Source organism: Phyllobates terribilis, unplaced genomic scaffold, assembly GCF_046119375.1.
Source record: "Phyllobates terribilis strain yellow unplaced genomic scaffold, ASM4611937v1 Scaffold_279__1_contigs__length_2497574, whole genome shotgun sequence".
Lineage (NCBI taxonomy): Eukaryota > Metazoa > Chordata > Amphibia > Anura > Dendrobatidae > Phyllobates > Phyllobates terribilis.
Window position 1 is genome coordinate 1,722,118 of NW_027363039.1, and position 23,258 is coordinate 1,745,375.

The 23,258-nt window shown below is 49.9% G+C and overlaps 1 protein-coding gene across 6 annotated transcripts in view; it reads right to left on the reverse strand.

The window, feature by feature from the left end:
* The window catches only part of LOC141220271 (uncharacterized), a 255,305-nt gene that overhangs the window by 5,604 nt on the left and 226,443 nt on the right, over positions 1-23,258 (reverse strand). Inside the window, exons 1-11 of one of the 6 annotated variants that reach the window (XM_073666220.1) lie at positions 15,116-15,227; positions 14,527-14,666; positions 14,028-14,207; positions 13,307-13,427; positions 4,889-5,016; positions 4,390-4,569; positions 3,784-3,907; positions 1,556-1,653; positions 1,399-1,477; positions 982-1,079; positions 742-859 (exon numbers count right to left, since the gene is read on the reverse strand). In XM_073666220.1, the coding sequence (XP_073522321.1) occupies positions 742-859; positions 982-1,079; positions 1,399-1,477; positions 1,556-1,653; positions 3,784-3,907; positions 4,390-4,569; positions 4,889-5,016; positions 13,307-13,427; positions 14,028-14,207; positions 14,527-14,598 (1,198 nt within the window). In that variant the 5' untranslated portion in view covers positions 14,599-14,666; positions 15,116-15,227. Of the gene's footprint in view, positions 1-741; positions 860-981; positions 1,080-1,398; positions 1,478-1,555; positions 1,654-3,783; positions 3,908-4,389; positions 4,570-4,888; positions 5,017-13,306; positions 13,428-14,027; positions 14,208-14,526; positions 14,667-15,115; positions 15,228-23,258 lie in introns of those variants that run through there. The other 5 variants (XM_073666223.1, XM_073666222.1, XM_073666224.1 and 2 more) reach the window with 5 other exon arrangements.

Consider the following 23,258-nt stretch of genomic DNA (forward strand, 5'->3'; position numbering starts at 1 on the left):
TGTCTACATTTCTGTTTTTTTTCAGTCAAGATGGGGTGCAGAGTGTACTATAATGAGAAAAAAAGGAACTTTTTAGAACTTACCGAATAGATGCAATAAAACAAAGAGTGAAAAATTTAAAGGTGTCTGAATACTTTCCGCACCCACTGTACATCGGGGTTTCCATCTAAATCTACAAAACACATGATTCAGATGACACCCCCGAGGGATCCATTCAGAATAATGAGGCAGCAGAGTTACACCGGACTCCGTCTAGCCTCTGATCGACTGCGCTTTTATGCACGCTGAAAAAGATGGACATCACTGGATCATAGGCCAGACGGCGTCCACAGCGCCTCATTATACGGAATCTTCCCCCGGGGTTCTGTCCGAACCGCAAGCTCGGTTATTTATATGGCAGCATGAGACTTGTGTAAGAATAATATGAAAATAAAAGATATAATAAGTAATATTAAAAAACACAATTAGGAAAATTAAAAATGTGCTTATTAAATCATTAAGAAGAGGTGTGAATGCGGCCCAGTTATTCATCAGTGCGCAACCGGACTCTGTACAAGAGCAGCCGCGCCATCACCGGACGCTTCTGCTGTGATGTGGACGGCGGATAAAGCTTCACTGCACCGGAGACTTCACACGATATCACACACCGGTCATCGTCACACGCCGCTAATCATAGTCACATGCCAATCATCATCATCACACGCCAGTCATCATAATCACACGCCGGTCATTATTACACACCTGTGGAAACATCTACCGGAATCTCCTCCTTCCCGTCACTCACACACGGCTGATCCCCCCTCGTCATCGCTTCTTCTTCTGTCTCGTCCTTCACTTTATTCTTAGTCGGATCTTCCTCCTGATATATCAGATGTAACAATCAGCACAATACAAGAAACCACCAAAATCTGTGACATCTATGACCTCGATCAGAAATGTCCCCCCATATACAGATCCGGTACAGGGCTCAGCACTGTCTACCTGATGACTCTCCGGGATGTTGTGATTCTCCTCTGGACAGTCCTGGGAATACAGAGGACGGGGACATCTCTCTGGTGGATTTCTTTCCATGAGTCCATCTGTAGGAAACACATAGTGACAGAATACAGTGACATGTAAAAGTTTGGGCACCAATGGTCAAAATTACTGTTATTGTGAACAGTTAAGTTGAAGATGAAATAATCTCTAAACTGCCTAAAGTTAAAGATGACATTTCTTTTGTATTTTAGGCAAAACAATAAATTATATATATTTTCATCTTTTACATTTAAAAAAAAAATTCAATAAGGGAAAATAAGGGGTGCCTATACTTTTACATGACACTGTAGGTTGTGTCATGTGATGATGGGAGTAGCAGTAGGTGACAAAAGAACAGACATGACAGTCTCCCCTCCTCACCCTGCTGATCGGCCCATATTGTGGTCGCCTCTTGTGCTCCATGTATAACCTCAACCTTAATATCAATCAGATCTTCACCCTAAAAAGAAAAATGTAACATGAGCTCAGGTCCCATCACGTCATGGTCAGATGTTGTGGGGACTTCAGTGTCATCTACCTGATGATCCTCCGGGATGCTGTGATTCTCCTCTGGACAGTCCTGGGGATACAGAGGACGGGGACATCTCTCTGGTGGATTTCTCCTCCTGGATCCATCTGTGGAGACACAGAGACTGAATACATGACCTGCCGTGTATCTGTCTATATATGAGACTCGTCTCTCAGAACCAGTAATTCTATATTTATGTATCTGGGAATAAATTACATTGTTGTGGTCCTCACCCCCGATACCAAGGACCCAGCACATTGTGGGTCTCAAGTATGAAGTGATAATCAGCGAGGCCAAAGCCTAATGCTCTCTGCTCTGCACTCGGAGGAAGAGGACCCCGAGGAGAGGGACAGAGAAGACCCTCGTCAGTCAGATGAAGGAGCCGTACTAAAAAACACAACTTCTCCAAGTTTCGTCTCCAGGGATGGAACCACAGAGGAGCTGGAGAAAGCTCCACATTTCTATCCATTGGTTTCCTCTCCTAATTCACTGTATGGAGATTGGGGGGGGGGGGGGGAGGACGGTGACCATTTACCAGTGATTGTTTTTTGAGAGCTCATGATGTCACCATGAGGACACGGCCTCCCTCCTGGACAGGATCCTCTGGGATCACTAAGAGGAGAGAACCTGATCTATTAAAAGACGAGTTACCATGTTTTTCTTCTTCTCTAAATAGAGATAAATCTCAACATCCACCTCGGTATAAACATTTAAATAAGCAGCAAGTTCTGCGTTTGTCTCTAAAGGAGGAAAAAAAAGGCACATGTACGACTAACGTACGAAGTCACAGAACCCGGAAGGACGGTGTTGAGGGGAGCACCCAGTACGCAGCGGTTAGTGCCTATCAATGTGTAGAAAGGACAACTAGAGAGCCGGCACCGGGGTCATGGGCGCTTACTGATGCACACGGGGAGCCAAGGAGAGATTGTCTGGTCAGACTCCACAGAAAAGCTCCATAATACATATTCTTCTGAACAAACATCCCTTTAAGGGAGACTTACAATTATTACCACCAAACCAGGATCTCAGATTGAAGTCCCCATTAATTTTGCTTTGTCTCCCAAAATTAGAATAAATGTTTTTGTATAAAATATAAATATTATATATATACACATACACACACACATACATTATTTTGCCAAATAAAATATATACAGATAGTACAGACCAAAAGTTAGGACACACCTTCTCATTTAAAGATTTTTCTGTATTTTCATGACTATGAAAATTGTACATTCACACTGAAGGCATCAAAACTATGAATTACCACATGTGGAATTATATAATTAACAAAAAAGTGTGAAACAACTGAAAATATGTCTTATATTCTAGGTTCTTCAAAGTAGCCACCTTTTGCTTTGATGACTGCTTTGCACACTCTTGGCATTCTCTTGATGAGCTTCAAGAGGTAGTCACCGGAAATGCTTTTCACTTCACAGGTGTGCCCTGTCAGGTTTAATAAGTGGGATTTCTCGCCTTATAAATGGGGTTGGGTCCATCAGTTGTGTTGTGCAGAAGTCTGGTGGATACACAGCTGATAGTCCTACTGAATAGACTGTTATAATTTGTATTATGGCAAGAAAAAAGCAGCTGAGTAAGGAAAAACGGGTGGCCATCATTACTTTAAGAAATGAATGTCAGTCAGTCCGAAAAATTGGGCAAACTTTGAAAGTGTCCCCAAGTGCAGTTGCAAAAACCATCAAGCGCTACTCACATGAGGACCGCCCCAGGAAAGGAAGACCAAGAGTCACCTCTGCTTCTGAGGATAAGTTTATCCGAGTCACCAGCCTCAGAAATCGCAGGTTAACAGCAGCTCAGATTAGAGACCAGGTCAATGCCACACAGAGTTCAGAGGTATGGACAAGCGACAGCAGATTACGTGGAAAATCATCAGTAAATTAACCCCGACTCTGCTGAGTAACGATCAGACTCCGGTACCGAAAGAAATCATAGGAGAGAATGGACAGAAGAGTTGGGACAACTGCAGACAAAATGTGACCGATGCTCTAAGGAAGGTGAAAGTTTCTGAAAGAAGCCGCCGAGGACGAAGACTCAAGACTGATGAAGACGACAGCGGAGAAACCGCGACTCACAGATCAGAAGAGAATAATCAGGGAATGAAAGCTGTGAGAAAATGTAGAGAAAACCAGAGCAAGTCTGGAGAAAAATCATCTATTATAGGATGAGGCCGAGAGACGTCATCACATCCACCGGAGCCAACAAGAGTCTCCTCTCACCTGGTGATGTCAGAGGCCGGAGCTCCTCCATCATCGCCTCCTGGTACCGATCCTGGTGTCCTTCTAGATACTCCCACTCCTCCATGGAGAGATAGACAGCGACGTCCTGACACCTTATAGGAACCTGACAACAACAACACCGTCATCACCCAGAATCCTCCAGTGCTGTCCTGTATAATGTCCCAGCAGTCACCTCTCCGGTCATCACCCAGAATCTTCCAGTGCCGTCCTGTATAATGTCCCAGCAGTCACCTCTCCGGTCATCACCCAGAATCCTCCAGTGCTGTCCTGTATAATGTCCCAGCAGTCACCTCTCAGGTCATCACCCAGAATCCTCCAGTGCTGTCCTGTATAATGTCCCAGCAGTCACCTCTCCGGTCATCACCCAGAATCCTCCAGTGCTGTCCTGTATAATGTCCCAGAAGTCACCTCTCCGCTCATCACCCAGAATCCTCCAGTGCTGTCCTGTATAATGTCCCAGCAGTCACCTCTCCGGTCATCACCCAGAATCCTCTAGTGCTGTCCTGTATAATGTCCCAGCAGTCACCTCTCCGCTCATCACCCAGAATCCTCCAGTGCTGTCCTATATAATGTCCCAGCAGTCACCTCTCCGCTCAGCAGCTCAATCATCTTGTTGCTGAGCTCTAGGATCTTCTTCTTCCTCTCATGTATCGGGGGGTGCGGGGGAGGCTCTGTGATGGGGCCCGGGCTCCGCCCTCCTGACTCCTGGAGATGGATGATGGGAGTCACACCCTCCCCCGGTGTCTTCCTCACTATTGTGTAATCCTGTGTATGGAGAGAGACACTTAGGGAGAAGAATTCCTTCCCGACTCCAGATCTGACAATCAGTAGAAATCCCGGGATCAATAACCGTCTCCAGTAATCTGGGGCCATAACCTGGAATATTATTACACTCAGGACAGACATCCAGGCCCCTCTACAGCTCTTATAGGGAATCCCCATGACAACTCCTCCTGGCAGAGAGCTGCACACAATCACTGCTCTTACAGTAAAGAATCCTTCTCTTCCTCTTCTGGATTTCCTCTTCCTGATGTCGAACTGGTTACATAACACAATAAAGCTGATAGAAATGTAGAGGAGTTACCTCTCCGCTCAGCAGGGAGATGATCTCCAGGGTGAAGTGTAATAATCTTCTGGTGGTCTCGTCCTCGTCCATCCTCGGGGGGTCATTCAGGAGAAGGAGGAATGAACACTGGATCAGCTGGAGGGCGTCTTTACAATAAAAGGAGAAGATGAAAATAGAGGACAACATCAGAATCCATTAAAAAACCTTCAACAAAGGTTTGGGTGTGTCAGTGGTTTGTTTGCTAAGCTGCAGAGCAGGAGGCGCTGTACAATGCAAGCCTGGGTGAAGGTACAACAAAGGCTTGTGAAGGCAACGTAACTGGCGCACCCGAGTGAAACGGCGGCAGGTTTACACGGACTGTTTGGATCACCCGGCTGCGACCCGGAGGACATTGTGCAAATAAAGACATTTAAAGTTGAACTTTCCTTGGGTCACTGCCTCATTACAATTTGGTGGAGAATGCGGGCAGTGTGAACTGAGGCATACCCCAAAAGCAGCATGTCTGATCAAGTCTGCAAAGCTACAGCTCAAGCCTGCTGACATGGAGGGGCTACTAAAGCAGTTAGTACTCACCCAGCAGTACCAACATCTCCAGAGGCAACAGCAGGAGCAGCAACAGCAGGAGCAGCACCAGCAGCGCACTAATGACTTGATCGTGCAGCAGATTGCGGCTCTGCGAGAGATGCCACCAGCACCGATCCCGGAAACTCGTGAGGCCCGGGACAAGGTCCGTTCAGTCTTGAGGAAGCCGAGTCCGGAGGATGACATAGAAGCCTTCCTCACCATCTACATGCACACCATGGAGTGGGAGAACCTGCCAACTTCCCAGTGGGCTGACGTGGTGGCTCAGTTTCTGATAGGCGATGCGCAGAAGGCCTACTTTGGCCTGAGTTGCGATGATGACCAGGACTATGGGAAGCTGAAAGGTGAGATCCTTGCCCTACTGGGAGTTAATACATATTTGACAACCCAACAGGTGTTTTCATGGACCTTTGTGGAGGCCCGGCCCGCCAGGTCTCAGGCATATGACTTGCTGCATCTAGTTAAAAGGTGGCTCCAGCCTGAGACTTTGACTCTGGCCCAGATGGTGGAGCGGGTGGTGGTCGATCGGCTAGAGAGGACTCTGCCAGTAGCTATACAGAGTTGAGGTCGGCAAGGGGACCCGGGCACTTTAGACCAGGTGGTTAGCCTGATTGGGCAGTACACGGCCCAATCAGGGCCAAGGACTTCATACGGGTCTCTGCCCCACTGCTACTATCATGCAGGACCCTGCAAGCCCAGGAGCCGGTGAAACGGTCACGTCCCTCTACTGGGGACAGTCAGTACCGAGCCCATAATGAGGGGGTACCCTGGAGTGAGGGAGGCAGACCAGTGTCCCCTAAAACGGTCTCAAAGACAAATGGTGCCTCCACTATCAGGTGCTGGCAGCGCCAAGGGCCAGGACATGTGGCTGACAACTGCCCCCTGACTGTTGAACCCATGGACTGTGGGTTCACGCGCAGAGTCTCGATGTATACCCAGACAGTCTGCACCGTGACTGCAGACGCTGCGGGCAGCAAACCCCAATTGTGCCAGGTACTCGTCAAAGGGTACCAGAAGGAGGCTCTCTTGGACTCAGGGAGCCTAGTGACTCTGGTGCATGGGTCACTGGTTGCCAAGGAGAACCCCAGTGGACGGAAAGTCGGCGTTGTTTGCATACATGGGGACCTCCGAGAGTACCCGACAGCAGAGGTTACTTTTTCCACCCAGTGTGGGGAGATGAAACATGTGATGGGAGTGGTGAAGACCCTTCCTGATGGGACTGTTTTGGGAAGATACTTGCCCCTATACTGGTCCCTATAGGAGAACAAAGTTAACCCTCCCAGGGTAAATGTCCAGGCACAGAACCCAAAGATTCCGAGTCAGGGATACCTGCCGTAGGGGGTCGCTGACCTAGAGACAGAGTGTAACCCCGATAGGTTCCCCTTGAGGTATTGGCAGGAGAGGTTGAGGAGACCCCGTCGATCCCAGAGCTGGAAGTGTCCCCTGGTACTTTTGGGACAGCTCAGCTGCAGGATCCCACTCTAGCACGCGCACGAGAAAGGGTGGTAGAAATAAAAGGGGTGCCTCAGCAACCGGGTGCAGAGGCGGTTTTCCCACGCATGGCTGTCAACCAGGATCTATTATATAGAGTTGATAAAATCCGGGATGAAGTGGTGGAACAGCTGGCAATCGTACCGCCGGGCGCTGCTAGAGATGGCTCACTCTCTCTCACACACACACACACACGCTGGGTGAACACCTAGGGATGAAAGAAAAACACAAGAACGTATTTTGCAGCGGTTCTTTTGGCCCAGGATTTATGCTGAGGTACAGAGGTATTGTGAGTCGTGTCCCAAGTGTCAACTTACCACACCCACTGCAAATTTCCGGACTCCATTGGTACCTCTACCCATTATAGAGGTACCTTTTCAGCGGATTGCGATGAATCTGGTGGGGCCTATAGTAAAATCTGCCCGTGGCCACCAACATATTTTGGTGGTAGTAGATTATGCCATCCGTTACCCGGAGGCAATACGTATCCCCTGCGAGCTGTTTGCCATATTCTGCTGCCTTGGGCTACCCAAGGAGATCAAGTGGCAAGGGCCAAATGAAGTCCGGGAAAAGGTCGGGGAGGTGAATTACCGAGTGTACCAGCCCGGAAAGAGAAAACCGGAACAACTGTATCATGTGAACCTGCTAAAAGCCTGGAAAGTCCAGGAATGTTTGATTATGGATGAGACGCCAGTCGTACCGTCTCGGAACCCTTTGACACCAGCCAGGGACGAGTGTGAGGTTAAGATAAGTGATGCTCTCACTAAACAGCAGCGATGGGAGGCTCGGAATTTGATGCAGCAGAATACAGACGTATTCCAGTACTGCCTGGCGGTACATCTGTGATCCCACATGACACTGTCACCGAGCCTCGGGTAAGGGTAGGAGTGAAACAGTACTGTGTACCACCCTCCAGGCTCCTCCCGCCAGTTCCTGGATCATTTTGCCACCTGGCTTCCTCACTTTCTATCCTGTGACATCCCCACCCCCATCATGGGAGACTTTAATATCCCCATCAATGATTCCCTCTCCCAATCTGCCTCTCATCTACTTTCTCTAACCCCCTCATTCGGCCTCTCACAGATTACTAACTCTCCTACACATGAAGACGGGAATACTCTGGACCTGGTTTTCTCCCGTCTCTGCTCGCTGCATGACTTTACTAAATCCCCTCTCCCGCTCTCGGACAACAACCTTGTTTTCTTCTCTGTCAAGAACTGTCTCCTCCCCGGGACAACGCCACATACAGCAGCTTATGGACAATCTCCACACATCTTTAGCCCTCATCTCCTCCCTCTCCTGTCCAGACTTGGCATTCTCACACTACAATAATACACTGAAGAGCGCCCTAGATGAAGCAGCACCTTCTACACGCAGAAAGACCTGACACAGACAACGGCAGCCCTGGCACACAATGCAAATACGTTTTCTTCAGTGTTGCTCAAGGTGTGCTGAGCGTCAGTGGAGAAAATCTCTTTTAGCAGAGGACTTCTCCACTATAAATTCATGCTCAAAACCTATAACTCTGCCCTTCATCTGAACAAACAATCCTACTTCACCCCACTCATCACTTCACTGTCCAACAATCCAAAATGACTTTTTGAAACCTTAAACTCCCTCCTGAAACCTAATGCACAGGCCCCCACCACCAACCTCAGCGGGGAGGATCTGACCACTTATTTCCTAGAAAAAATCAACCACATACATCAGGACATCTCAGCCCAATCTCCTCAGTGCCTGGATCCCCTTCCCTGACGCACTTCAAGCTCACTAGCCATCTTTGAGCCTGTTAGAGAAGAAGAAGTTACCCAGCTTCTCATTTCTTCTTGACTTACAACCAGCAACAGTGACCCCATTCCTTCACATCTCCTGCAGTCTCTCTCACCGGTGGTCACCACTCACCTGACTAAAATATTTAACCTCTCTCTTTCTTCAGGTATCTTTCCCTCCTCATTTAAACATGCCATCATAACCCCTTTACTTAAAAAGCCATTCCTGGACCAGAACCGCACTGCTAACTACAGACCTGTCTCTAATCTTCCTTACATCTCTAAACTCCTGGAATGCTTGGTCCACTCCCATCTAATCCGCTATCTCTCAGATAACTCCTCGACCCTCTACAATCTGGTTTCCGCTCCTTACACTCCACTGAAACTGCCCTCACTAAAGTCTCTAATGATCTACGAACAGCTAAATCCAAAGGTCACTGCTCCCTGCTGATTCTCCTGGATGTCTCTGCCGCATTTGACACTGTGGATCACCAGCAAATCCTTACTATGCTCTGCTCTATAGGCCTCAAGGAAACCGTTCTCTCCTGGTTCTCCTACTTCTCTGACCGCTCCTTCACTGTATCTTTTGCCGGCTACTCTTCCTCTCCTCATCCCCTTACTATCGGGGTCCCGCAGGGCTCAGTCCTAGGCCCCCTCCTCTTCTCTCTATACACTGCCCCTATTGGACAAACAATCAGCAGATTTGGGTTCCAGTATCATCTCTATGCTGAAGACACCCAATTATACAGTTCTTCCCCTTACATCACCCCTACCCGAATACAAAATACCAAGGACTGTCTGTCTGCTGTCTCTAACATCATGTCCTCCCTCTATCTTAAACTGAATCTCTCTAAAACTGAACTTCTGGTGTTTCTCCCCTCTACTAACCCAACTCTACCTAACATCGAAATTACCTTGGATGGTTCAACCATAACCCCCAAGCAGCACGCCCGCTGCCTTGGGGTCATATTCGACACTAACCTTTCCTTTACTCCCTATATCCGATCACTCGCTCACTCTTGTCACCTGCATCTTAAAAACATCTCCAGAATCCGACCTTTTCTCACCTTTGAAACTGCTAAAACTCTTACTGTCGCTCTTATTCACTCTCGTCTGGACTACTGCAACTCTCTTCTGATCGGTCTCCCTCTTACCAAACTTTCTCCTCTCCAATCCATCCTGAATGTGGCAGCTGGGGTCGTATTTCTGTCCAGCCGCTTCACCGATGCTTCCATCTTGTGCCAGTCATTACACTGGTTGCCCATTCGCTACAGGGTCCAATATAAAGTCATCGCTCTCACCCACAAAGCTCTCCACAGTTCTGTACCGCCTTATATCTCCTCTCTCATCTCTGTCTATCGCCCTACACGTGCCCTCCGTTCTACAAATGACCTAAGACTAACATCCCTCATAATCTGAACCTCGCACCTCCGTCTCCAAGACTTCTCTCTTGCTGCGCCAGTTCTCTGGAATGCTCTACCCCAGACGATCCGACTGATGCCTAGCCCCATGTCTTTAAGCGCGCTTTAAAAACCCATCTCTTTAAACAAGCCTACCAACTTAACTACTCAGTAAACCAACTTTCCCCTGTTCCCTCCTTCTAAATATTATTCAGAATCTGTTCCCTACTCTTCATCTGTCTCCACACCCTCCATGCACACGATAACTGTACTCGATACTTGATTATTGCACTTACAGTGCCTACAAGTAGTATTCAACCCCCTGCAGATTTAGCTGGTTTGATAAGATGCAAATAAGTTAGAGCCTTCAAACTGCAAACGAGAGTAGGTTTTATGAACAGAAGCATAAATCTTACAAACCAAAAAGTTATGTTGCTCAGTTGAATTTTATTAAATTTTAAACATAAAAGTGTGGGTCAATTATTATACAACCCCTATGTTTAATATTTTGTGGAATAACCCTTGTTTGCAATTACAGCTAATAATCGTCTTTTATAAGACCTGATCAGGCCGGCACAGGTCTGTGGAGTTATCTTGGCCCACTCCTCCATGCAGATCTTCTCCAAGTTATCTAGGTTCTTTGGGTGTCTCATGTGGACTTTATTCTTGAGCTCCTTCCACAAGTTTTCAATTGGGTTAAGGTCAGGAGACTGACTAGGCCACTCCAACACCTTGACTTTTTCCCTCTTGAACCAGGCCTTGGTTTTCTTGGCTGTGTGCTTTGGGTCGTTGTCTTGTTGTAAGATGAAATTACGACCCATCTTAAGATCCTTGATGGAGGAGCGGAGGTTCTTGGCCAAAATCTCCAGGTAGGCCGTGCTATCCATCTTCCCATGGATGCAGACCAGATGGCCAGGCCCCTTGGCAGAGAAACAGCCCCACAGCATGATGCTGCCACCACCATGCTTGACTGTAGGGATGGTATTCTTGGGGTCGTATGCAGTGCCATCCAGTCTCCAAACGTCACGGCACCAAAGATCTCGATCTTGGTCTCATCAGACCATAGAACCTTGAACCAGTCTGTCTCAGAGTCCTCCAAGTGATCATGAGCAAACTGTAGACGAGCCTTGACATGACGCTTTGAAAGTAAAGGTACCTTACGGGCTCGTCTGGAACGGAGACCATTGCGGTGGAGTACGTTACTTATGGTATTGACTGAAACCAATGTTCCCACTGCCATGAGATCTTCCCGGAGCTCCTTCCTTGTTGTCGTTGGGTTAGCCTTGACTCTTCGGACAAGCCTGGCCTCGGCACGGGAGGACACTTTCAAAGGCTGTCCAGGCCGTGGAAGGCTAACAGTAGTTCCATAAGCCTTCCAGTTACGGATGATGCTCCCAACAGTGGAGACAGGTAGGCCCAACTCCTTGGAAAGGGTTTTGTACCCCTTGCCAGCCTTGTGACCCTCCACGATCTTGTCTCTGATGGCCTTGGAATGCTCCTTTGTCTTTCCCATGTTGACCATGTCTGAGTGCTGTTCACAAGTTTGGGGAGGGTCTTAAATAGTCAGAAAAGGCTGGCAAAAGAGATCTTTAATCCACACATGTGAAGCTCATTATTCTTGGTGCCTGAACTACTTCTTAATACTTTAGGGGGACCAAACAGAATTCTTGTGGTTTGAGGGGTTGAATAATAAATGACACTCTGAATTAACTTTTAACGTTTTAAAAAAAAATGTTGCTGCAGTGCATTTCCCACTTCCAGGCTGATCTACATTACAAATGTCACAATGCCAAGTTAATTCCGCATGTGTCAACCAGCTAAATCTGCAGGGGGTTGAATACTACTTGTAGGCACTGTATACATACGGGCTGATGACTGGATCATGCAGCTTTATATTAAAATCCCTATTTATTATAAATTGTCAGACCTGAAATAACAAGCACTTTTCACCTATTGTGTCCCCCCATTCCCTTGTAGATTGTAAGTGTGCGAGCAGCCGGACCCTCGCTCCTAATGTAACTGTTTAAACTGTCTTACCTTGTGTTGAATTTATTGTCTGTACATGTCCCCGCTTAATTGTAAAGTGCTGCGTGTCAGGGACGGCATCGGCAGGATCACACAATATCCCACCGCTGCCACCAATTTGTCAGGGACGGCACCGGCAGGATCATACAATATCCCACCGCTGCCACCAATTTGTCAGGGAATCCCCAACACACACAGTCAGGACGACACCGGGGAGATCACACAATATCTCACCGTGCCGTCACGCTGTCCGTATTTCGTCCAGAGTCGCAAGCACGCGATCCAGACTACTCTCTACGTAGGTATCGGTAAGTGACCAGTGAGCATATGGCACAACACCCTGGGTTCCACAGCCTGGAAACCGTATTGAACGCCTTCCATACGTCACTGTCAGCTTCACGATAGCCCAATTATTAATGCTCGGTGACAGTAGGTGCATTGGAGCCTGCATGACTGAAAGCCGGCGGCTTCTCGATGCCGCACACTCAGTACAGCGGCCGGGCACCTCCCTAATGCTATTAACAAGCGGATTAACCCCATATGTGCATGATACTGGCGATATCCAACCAGACAGGTTCCCTGTAAGGAACAATGCACAATAAATGTAAATCACTACAAATCTGAGACCTCAGAGAAATGTAACATCTTATTCTGGTCGTGTCCGATACGAAACTCTTTCTATTCCCCCCTAACATGTAGACTGAGCAGGGCCCTCCCTTATATTGTACCATACTGATACCGGGGGGGACATCACCAGAGTAACCGACCAGTGTGGGACGTCGGATCAGGGGACAGAGGACCCCATCAGTCACCAGAACAGGAGTCCTGAGACCCCAACAAGCTCAGGAGGAACGACCCTTCATAGCCCTCATTACTGTTCGGCCATTATGTCATGAAGCGATGAATCTTCCTAATATTTCTTCTGCTGTCGCCTTATGAGGCTTCATTGTCCTCCAAACACAATCAGAAATCTGCAGATTTATCCACAGAATTTAAAATCAAACGCTGTGGACAATCACTTTCCTGTGTGAGCGATGGGGGAGGGGAGCGGAGAAGACGAGACAGGGAGGGAGCGAGAACAGCAGCACAAGAGTCACATGTACAAGGCAAAAAAAGAGGAGAAAAGCCGAAAATGGGAGATTCATCATTACACGTCATCTACAGCGAACCTGGTGTAAGAGGCCGGAGCTCCTCCATCATCACCTCCTGGTACCGATCCTGGTGTCCTTCTAGATACTCCCACTCCTCCATGCAGAGATAGACAGCGAAGTCCTGACACCTTATAGGAACCTGACAACAACGACACCATCATCACCCAGAATCCTCCAGTGCTGTCCTGTATAATGTCCCAGCAGCCACCGCTCCGGTCACAACCCAGAATCCTCCAGTGCTGTCCTGTATAATGTCCCAGCAGTCACCTCTCCGGTCATCACCCAGAATCCTCCAGTGCCATCCGGTATAATGTCCCAGCAGTCACCTCTCCGGTCATCACCCAGAATCCTCCAGTGCTGTCCAGTATAATGTCCCAGCAGTCACCTCTCCGCTCATCACCCAGAATACTCCAGTGCTGTCCTGTATAATGTCCCAGCAGTCACCTCTCCGGTCATCACCCAGAATCCTCCAGTGCCATCCGGTATAATGTCCCAGCAGTCACCTCTCCAGTCATCACCCAGAATCCTCCAGTGCCGTCCTGTATAATGTCCCAGCAGTCACCTCTCCGCTCATCACCCAGAATCCTCCAGTGCTGTCCTGTATAATGTCCCAGCAGTCACCTCTCCGCTCATCACCCAGAATCCTCCAGTGCTGTCCTGTATAATGTCCCAGCAGTCACCTCTCCACTCATCACCCAGAATCCTCCAGTGCTGTCCTGTATAATGTCCCAGCAGTCACCTCTCCGCTCAGCAGCTCAATCATCTTGTTGCTGAGCTCTAGGATCTTCCTCTTCCTCTCATGTATCGGGGGGTGCGGGGGAGGCTCTGTGATGGGGCCCGGGCTCCGCCCTCCTGACTCCTGGAGATGGATGATCGGAGTCACTCCCTCCCCCGGTGTCTTCCTCGCTATTGTGTAATCCTGTGTATGGAGAGAGACACTTAGGGAGAAGAATTCCTTCCCGACTCCAGATCTGACAATCAGTAGAAATCCCGGGATCAATAACCGTCTCCAGTAATCTGGGGCCATAACCTGGAATATTATTACACTCAGGACAGACATCCAGGCCCCTCTACAGCTCTTATAGGGAATCCCCATGACAACTCCTCCTGGCAGAGAGCTGCACACAATCACTGCTCTTACAGTAAAGAATCCTTCTCTTCCTCTTCTGGATTTCCTCTTCCTGATGTCGAACTGGTTACATAACACAATAAAGCTGATAGAAATGTAGAGGAGTTACCTCTCCGCTCAGCAGGGAGATGATCTCCAGGGTGAAGTGTAATAATCTTCTGGTGGTCTCGCCCTCGTCCATCCTCGGGGGGTCATTCAGGAGGAGGGATGAGCACTGGATCAGCTGGAGGGATCTCGTCCTGCCGGCGTCTTCATGATAAAGGAGAAGATGGAGATCACAGGGGACGATATAACGACAATCACTGAATTCTGCCCCAAATATCCGACATTTATCAGGAAGAATCTGGAGGAAAAGCCACAAACTCCACCGCGGCCTCCTCCACCGACCTGACCGCTCATTATCAGCCTCGTAGGAGGACGGTCACTGTGGTAACTACACCGCCAGCAGAGGACGGTCACCGTGGTAACTACACCGCCAACGGAGGACGGTCACCGTGGTAACTACAGCGCCAGCAGGGGGCGGTCACCGTGGTAACTCCACCTCCAGCGGGGGACGGTCACCGTGGTAACTACACCTCCAGCAGGGGGTCAGGGAGATTCCATGCAAGTAACAGGACCCCCTCCTCACCCGCAGTCTCACACCGCTCCCTGTGCAGCCCCCATACAGGAACATCCACTTATCTGCGCCCCCAAATCACCTCAGCTCCTCGGTGTAATCGCCACAGCCTCAGCAGAGAGCAATGGAGAGCGAGGCCCCGCCCCTTCCGGTGACATCATCAAGTCACATGGCTATGTCGTCCTTTAGCCCAGGGTTCCCCAACTCCAGTCCTCAAGGCCCACCAACAGGTCATGTTTTCAGGATTTCCTTAGTATTACACAGGCAATAATTCCATCACCTGTGCAATACTAAGGAAATCCTGAAAACATGACCTGTTGGTGGGCCTTGAGGACTGGAGTTGGGGAACCCTGCTTTAGCCCACGTGTATTTAGTCTCTACCTCTCCTGAGCCCCGCCCCTGATCACATGACGGTGACGTCACCACAGGTCCTCCGCTCTCAGTGCAGCAGCCTCTTCCTGTGGTGTCTCTCCCCCTCCTCCGCCGTCTCTCTCCCCCTCCTCCGCCGTCTCTCTCCCCCTCCTCCGCCGTCTCCCTCCCCCCCCCTCCGCCGTCTCCCTCCCCCCCCCTCCGCCGTCTCCCTCCCCCCCCCTCCGCCGTCTCCCTCCCCCCCCTCCGCCGTCTCCCTCCCCCTCCTCCGCCGTCTCTCTCCCCTCCTCCGCCGTCTCTCTCCCCCCCTCCGCCGTCTCTCTCCCCCCCTCCGCCGTCTCTCTCCCCCCCTCCGCCGTCTCTCTCCCCCTCCTCCGCCGTCTCTCTCCCCCCCTCCGCCGTCTCTCTCTCCTCCTCCGCCGTCTCTCTCCCCCTCCGCCGTCTCTCCCCCCCCCTCCTCCGCCGTCTCTCTCCCCCCCTCCGCCGTCTCTCTCTCCCCTCCTCCGCCGTCTCTCTCTCCCCCCTCCGCCGTCTCTCTCCCCCTCCTCCGCCGTCTCTCTCCCCCTCCTCCGCCGTCTCTCTCCCCCTCCTCCGCCGTCTCTCTCCCCCTCCTCCGCCGTCTCTCTCCCCCTCCCCCGCCGTCTCTCTCCCCATGCGGGGCCGTGTATTCTGTGCGGAGCACCATGCGGGGCCGTGTATACTGTGCGGGGCCATGTATACTGTGCGGAGCACCGTGCGGGTCCGTGTATACTGTGCGGAGCACCGTGCGGGGCCATGTATACAGTGCGGAGCACCATGCGGGGCCGTGTATACAGTGCGGAGCACCATGCGGGGCCGTGTATACTGTGCGGAGCACCGTGCGGGTCCGTGTATACTGTGCGGAGCACCGTGCGGGGCCATGTATACTGTGCGGAGCACCGTGCGGGGCCGTGTATACTGTGCGGAGCCGTGTATACTGTGCGGAGCACCGTGCTTGGCCGTGTATACAGTGCGGAGCACCGTGCTTGGCCGTGTATACAGTGCGGAGCACCGTGCTTGGCCGTGTATACAGTGCGGAGCACCGTGCGGGGCCGTGTATACTGTGCGGAGCACCGTGCGGGGCCGTGTATACTGTGCGGAGCACCGTGCGGGGCCGTGTATACTGTGCGGAGCACCGTGCGGGGCCGTGTATACTGTGCGGAGCACCGTGCGGGGCCGTGTATACTGTGTGGAGCACCGTGCGGGGCCGTGTATACAGTGCGGAGCACCGTGCGGGACCGTGTATACAGTGCGGAGCACCATGCGGAGCCGTGTATACAGTGCGGAGCCGTGTATACAGTGCGGAGCACCATGCAGAGCCGTGTATACAGTGCGGAGCACCGTGCGGGGCCGTGTATACAGTGCGGAGCACCGTGCGGGGCCGTGTATACTGTGCGGAGCACCGTGCGGAGCCGTGTATACTGTGCGGAGCACCGTGCGGAGCCGTGTATACTGTGCGGAGCACCGTGCGGAGCCGTGTATACTGTGCGGAGCACCGTGCGGAGCCGTGTATACTGTGCGGAGCCGTGTATACTGTGCGGAGCACCATACGGAGCCGTGTATACAGTGCGGAGCACCGTGCGGGGCCGTGTATACTGTGCGGAGCACCGTGCGGGGCCGTGTATACTGTGCGGAGCACCGTGCGGGGCCGTGTATACTGTGCGGAGCCGTGTATACTGTGCGGAGCACCGTGCGGAGCCGTGTATACTGTGCGGAGCACCGTGCGGGGCCGTGTATTCTGTGCGGAGCACCGTGCGGGGCCGTGTATACAGTGCGGAGCACCATGCGGGGCCGTGTATACTGTGCGGAGCCGTGTATACTGTGCCATGCGGGGCCGTGTATACAGTGCGGAGCACCATGCAGGGCCGTGTATACAGTGCGGAGCACCATGCGGGGCCGTGTATACAGTGCGGAGCCGTGTATACAGTGCGGAGCACCGTGCGGGGCCGTGTATACTGTGCGGAGCACCGTGCGGGGCCGTGTATACTGTGCGGAGCACCGTGCGGGGCCGTGTATACTGTGCGGAGCACCGTGCGGGGCCGTGTATACTGTGCGGAGCACCGTGCGGGGCCGTGTATACTGTGCGGAGCACCGTGCAGGGCCGTGTATACTGTGCGGAGCACCGTGCGGAGCAGTGTATACTGTGCGGAGCACCGTGCGGAGCAGTGTATACTGTGCGGAGCACCGTGCGGAGCAGTGTATACTGTGTGGAGCACCGTGCGGAGCAGTGTATACTGTGTGGAGCACCGTGCGGGGCCGTGTATACAGTGCGGAGCACCGTGCGGGACCGTGTATACTGTGCGGAGCACCGTGCGGAGCAGTGTATACTGTGCGGAGCACCGTGCGGAGCAGTGTATACTGTGTGGAGCACCGTGCGGAGCAGTGTATACTGTGTGGAGCACCGTGCGGGGCCGTGTATACTGTGTGGAGCACCGTGCGGGGCCGTGTATACAGTGCGGAGCACCGTGCGGGACCGTGTATACAGTGCGGAGCACCATACGGAGCCGTGTATACAGTGCGGAGCACCATGCGGAGCCGTGTATACTGTGCGGAGCACCATGCGGGCCGTGTATACTGTGCGGAGCACCATGCGGGGCCGTGTATACTGTGCGGGGCCGTGTATACTGTGCGGAGCACCGTGCGGGGCCGTGTATACAGTGCGGAGCACCGTGCGGGGCCGTGTATACAGTGCGGAGCACCGTGCGGGGCCGTGTATACAGTGCGGAGCACCGTGCGGGGCCGTGTATACTGTGCGGGGCACCATGCGGGCCGTGTATACTGTGCGGGGCACCATGCGGGCCGTGTATACTGTGCGGAGCACCATGCGGGGCCGTGTATACTGTGTGGGGCCGTGTATACAGTGCGGAGCACCGTGCGGAGCCGTGTATACAGTGCGGAGCAGCGTGCGGAGCCGTGTATACTGTGCGGAGCAGCGTGCGGGGCCGTGTATACTGTGCGGAGCAGCGTGCGGGGCCGTGTATACTGTGCGGAGCACCGTGCGGAGCCGTGTATACTGTGCGGAGCCGTGTATACTGTGCGGAGCTCCATGCGGGGCCGTGTGTACTGTTCGGAGCACCGTGTGTACTGTTCGGAGCACCGTGTGTACTGTGCGGAGCCGTGTATACTGTGCGGAGCACCATGCGGGGCCGTGTATACAGTGCGGAGCACCATGCGGAGCCGTGTATACAGTACTGTATGGAGGGCTGTGTGGGGCCCATTATACTGTATGGAGGGCTATGTGGGGGTCATTATACTGTATGGAGGATTGTCTGTGGGGCCCATTATACTGTATGGAGGACTCTCTGTGGGGCCCATTATACTGTATGGAGGGCTGTGTGGGGGCCATTATACTGTATGGAGGACTATGTGGGGCCATTATACTGTATGGAGGGCTGTGTGGGGGCCATTATACTGTATGGAGGACTATGTGGGGTCCATTATACTGTATGGAGGACTCTCTGTGGGGGCCATTATACATGTATGGAGGGCTGTGTGGGGGCCATTATACTGTATGGAGGACTCTGTGAGGCCCATTATACTGTATGGAGGACTATGTGGGGCCCATTATACTGTATGGAGGGCTATGTGGGGCCCATTATATTGTATGGAGGGCTGTGTGGGGATTACAGTTGGAGAATCATACTGTGATGGGGTCACCATTCTTTGTTGGGGGAATTGAGGGAGAGGGGTACAGTAGGGTCATCATACTGTGAGTGTGGGGGTATCATACTGTGTTTGGGGGCACTTTTGTTTGCATCATACATTATCTATTTCATTCAAGGATTTTTATCCTCTATTAAATTACATATATAAATTAGGCCATTGGGCCATATGCTTTTTATTGCTTTTACATAACATATTATAATATTCCACTATAATTTTTAAATTAATCGTTTTAGACATATATTTTAATAAATATCCAGGTTGGTCGGCGACTTTGTCCGAGCTTTGACCTTTGGCCTCTGTGTATTTGAATGTGACATCCCTGGCTGTAAAGGGAACCTGTCGCGTCCTGGCTGCGCTCTACACGGCCCCCATTGCTTTGTTAGTGATGCAATGTGCATCACACTAACAAGCTTTTTTCATTAAAATCGGTGGTAGTATAATGATTTTATAACATTATATATACATTGTCCTACCTGCTCGTTTTCAGTCATAGGGGTGTGATCCCGCTATTCAATCAGGGGCGGCGCTGCATACAGTCACTGCTGGCGCCGTCCATGTATTGGAATGTTGCTCCCAGAAAGCTCTGATATTGTGGGGCGCATGCGCATTTCTACATGTCCGGCCGCTGGTCCTGCGCCTGCGCAGTGAGGCTGTGGCTCCACAGATATTTCTATACTGTACGTATATTTTGTGGAAGCATAATTGCCGTTTATGTTTTGTCAGGAGCATCTTTCTTATTACAACATTACCTGATCCCAGTATTTACATATGATCCACAATGGGTTAACCTCAAATGGTCTATTGTAACCGTACAATGACAACTAGTCTAATGCTGCTGTCAGATTACTCTGGGCCAGGGGCTCCTTCCCTGTCCTAACTCTAGGGGCACCCTAGTCATCCCTGATCCCCAGGTTACTTCTGATGGTGAAGATGCTGGGGCCACCGACCTTGCCGTACTCCTGAATCAACCCTTTTCTGTCCCCTCCCCCACCCAGGGAAGTGGGGGGAGAATAATGTATATAAATACACAAGGATAATAAAAATACCAATCATACTGATATGTACTGACAGACAACAGAGAGGAACACCGGGGAGGAAAGGAAGGAAAAACCAAATAGGAGAGGATGGGACAATGCACACAACCGAAACACCAAGCAACAGTCAAAGATCAACACTCCATATGCCTCTACCGAACACCGAATCCTGCGCTCCTCACCAGGCAGTACAAGACTTACACTGGCAATGCAGATAGCCAGAGCAAAGACTATATAGGAGAGGGGAGTGGCTGATGCTGCACAGCTGAGAACCTCCAAGAAGGAAGCTACAGAGACGCAAAGCTGAGCAGTTTAACTCCTGCACTGCTGACAGAAGCCTGAACTGTTCAATATGAAGGAGAAGTGCTTCTATTCGATGCAGGAGTACGTGAACTCAGACGCTGCTGTCTTCTGACCTCTCTCTGTTGCGGTAAACCTGTGACAGCTGGGTTTTCTGTTCCATGTCTGTTCTCACTTGTTCTCAATGAGTAACTTTGCAATTTAATTAAGATACCTGTGTGTTAACCGGAACTCAGTATATAAGCAGCTACTCACCGTTGTCGATCATCATGATTAAGGGTAGATATCGCCTGTCATGTGAGCTGTATTGCTGATGGCTTGTTTTATCCTCCACTGAGCACTTTGTCAATAAAGCCATTTCACAGTCCGTTGAGCTGGATTCCCCTCTCTTCTTTGGGTAACAGATATTCCCTGGACCCACTGCTTGAAGTTGCTTCTCAGCCCATCCACCACATCAGAACTTTTTGCGGTGCACCTCAGGAGTCAGCTGTTATTTCCTTATCAGGGCCTATTTGGTGGCCTCATAGTCTCCGTCTTGATCTCGAGGGAGAGAGGCGAACACATCCAGAGCTTTGCTTTATAGCAGTTACATATCGGGCTCACTGGTAATCAGGCAGTTGGTATTGACAGCAGAATTTCGCAAATCTTCTCAAAAATGTGTCCCGATCAGCGTCTTTCTCCATGACAGGATAATGCTCAGGACTGGATTTAACCCTTACTGAAATTGTAAGTAATAGTACGTCCCTGTGCCCTTGGCCTTATGGACCAAGTACGTACTATTACGCACAATGTCATAGTGCCCACACAGCTTCTGTGCGGGGAGATCGTCGCCGGGTGTCAGCTGACTCTCACAGCTGACACACTGTGCTATATGCCAGGAGCAATCCCGCACCTCTCCCGGCACATTAACCCCTGAAATGCTGTGCTTGAAGTCGATCGTAGCATTCTGGGAGCAAGCAACACTCCTCTTACCTTGAATGGGGACTCCGTGATGTGTGCTCAGGGTCCCGATCGATGCCATGGTGACCCAGCGACATCTGGGTCGCCAGACATCAGGAAGTTAGGTAGCTTGTGCTCAGTGCATGCTCTACTTAACTTGCGTCTGCAGGACTGACAGCCTGCAAAGCATAGAGATGCTACTGCTGCATCTGTATGCTATGCAAGCGATGAGCCTGCAAAAAGTGAAAGTCCCATAGTAGGACAAAGTGTAAAAGAAAGTGTCAGAAAGTGAAAAAAAAAATTAAAAATATTAAAGGAAAAATAATCCAAAAATAAAAACTATATACTGTACTAATAAATATTATGAAAAATAAATAAAAGTACACATATTTGATATCGCCACATCCAGAACGACCTGACCTATAAAACTGTTCCACTAATTAACCCCTTTAGTGAACATTGTAAAAAACAAAACCTGAAGCAAAAAACGATGCTTTATCAACATACCGCCAAACTGAAAATGGAATAAAACACAATCAAAAAGACAAATGTAAATAAAAATGGTATCGCTGAAAACACCATCTTGTCCCGCAAAAAAACAACCCACCATACAGCTCAATCAGCCGAAAAATAAAAAAAAGTTATAGCTCTCAGAATAAAGCGATGCACAAAAAAATTCTTTTTTCTATAAAATAGTTTTTATTGTGTAAAAGTGCCAAAACATAAAAAAGATATAAATGTTGTACCGCCGTAAAAGTACTGGCCTTATCAATTTTACCACACGCAGAACCGCATAAAAAAAAAAAAAAAATCCTGAATTGTTGTTTATTCTGCCTCCCAAAGATCCCAAAAATCGGAATAGAAAGCGATCAAAAAATGTGTGCCCGAAAATGGTAGCGATAAAAACGTCAACTCGTCCCTCAAAATACAAGCCCTTACATGACTGTTGGCCAAAATATGGAAAATGTATGGCTGAAATATGGAAAAATGATTGCAAAAACTAGTCTTTGCAAAAAATAGCATCTTTTAGTGTTTGACCGCTGCCAAACATAAAAACCCGAAATGAATCCAGTATCGTTGTAATCGCACCGACCTGAAGAATAAAGTCATCTAATCACTTATACCGCACGAGGAACAGCGTAAAAAATAAACTCTAGGTTTAGGGTTGTGCTAGGGTTAGGGTTGTGTTGGGGTTGGGAGTTTTTCAAAAGTAAAGAAAAAAAAATAATGACGATATAGCGACTAGTGTTGAGCGCAAGTGCTCGCTTCTTGAGTTTGCATCGCGTGCTCTGGTATGCACCGCGTATTGCCGGTGCTCGAGTGTCATGCTCGAGTCTCCACCCCATATGTTTCGCGGCTGTTATACAGCCAAAAAAGCCTTCCGAGGATTGCCTGCCATGCACGAGCGATTCCCGGATTCCAGCCAATTTTCTGTTCAAAATGTCACACAGTGTTCTTTCCCTTGTGAACCCTGCTGTGTGCCCAGTGTATTTTTCCCACATATGTGGTATCAATGTTTTGTAAATTTTGTTGGAAAAATGAGAAATCGCTGGTCAACTTTTAACCCTTATAACTTCCTAACAAAAAAAAAATTGTGCTGATGTAAAGTAGACATGTGGGAAATGTTATTAACTATTTTGTGTGAGATTTATCTCTGACTTAAGGGCATGAAAATTCAAACTTTGAAAATTGCGCAATTCATATCAAATAAATTTTGCCACTATCATGAAGGACAATATGTCACGAAAAAACAATCACAGAATCCGGGGGATCCGTTGAAGCGTTCCAGAGTTATTACCTCATAAAGTGACAGTGGTCAGAACTGTAAAAATTGGCCTGGTCAGTAACCCTAGAACGCATGACCATAAAAATCTACTTTTTCACATACCTGGGGCCTTT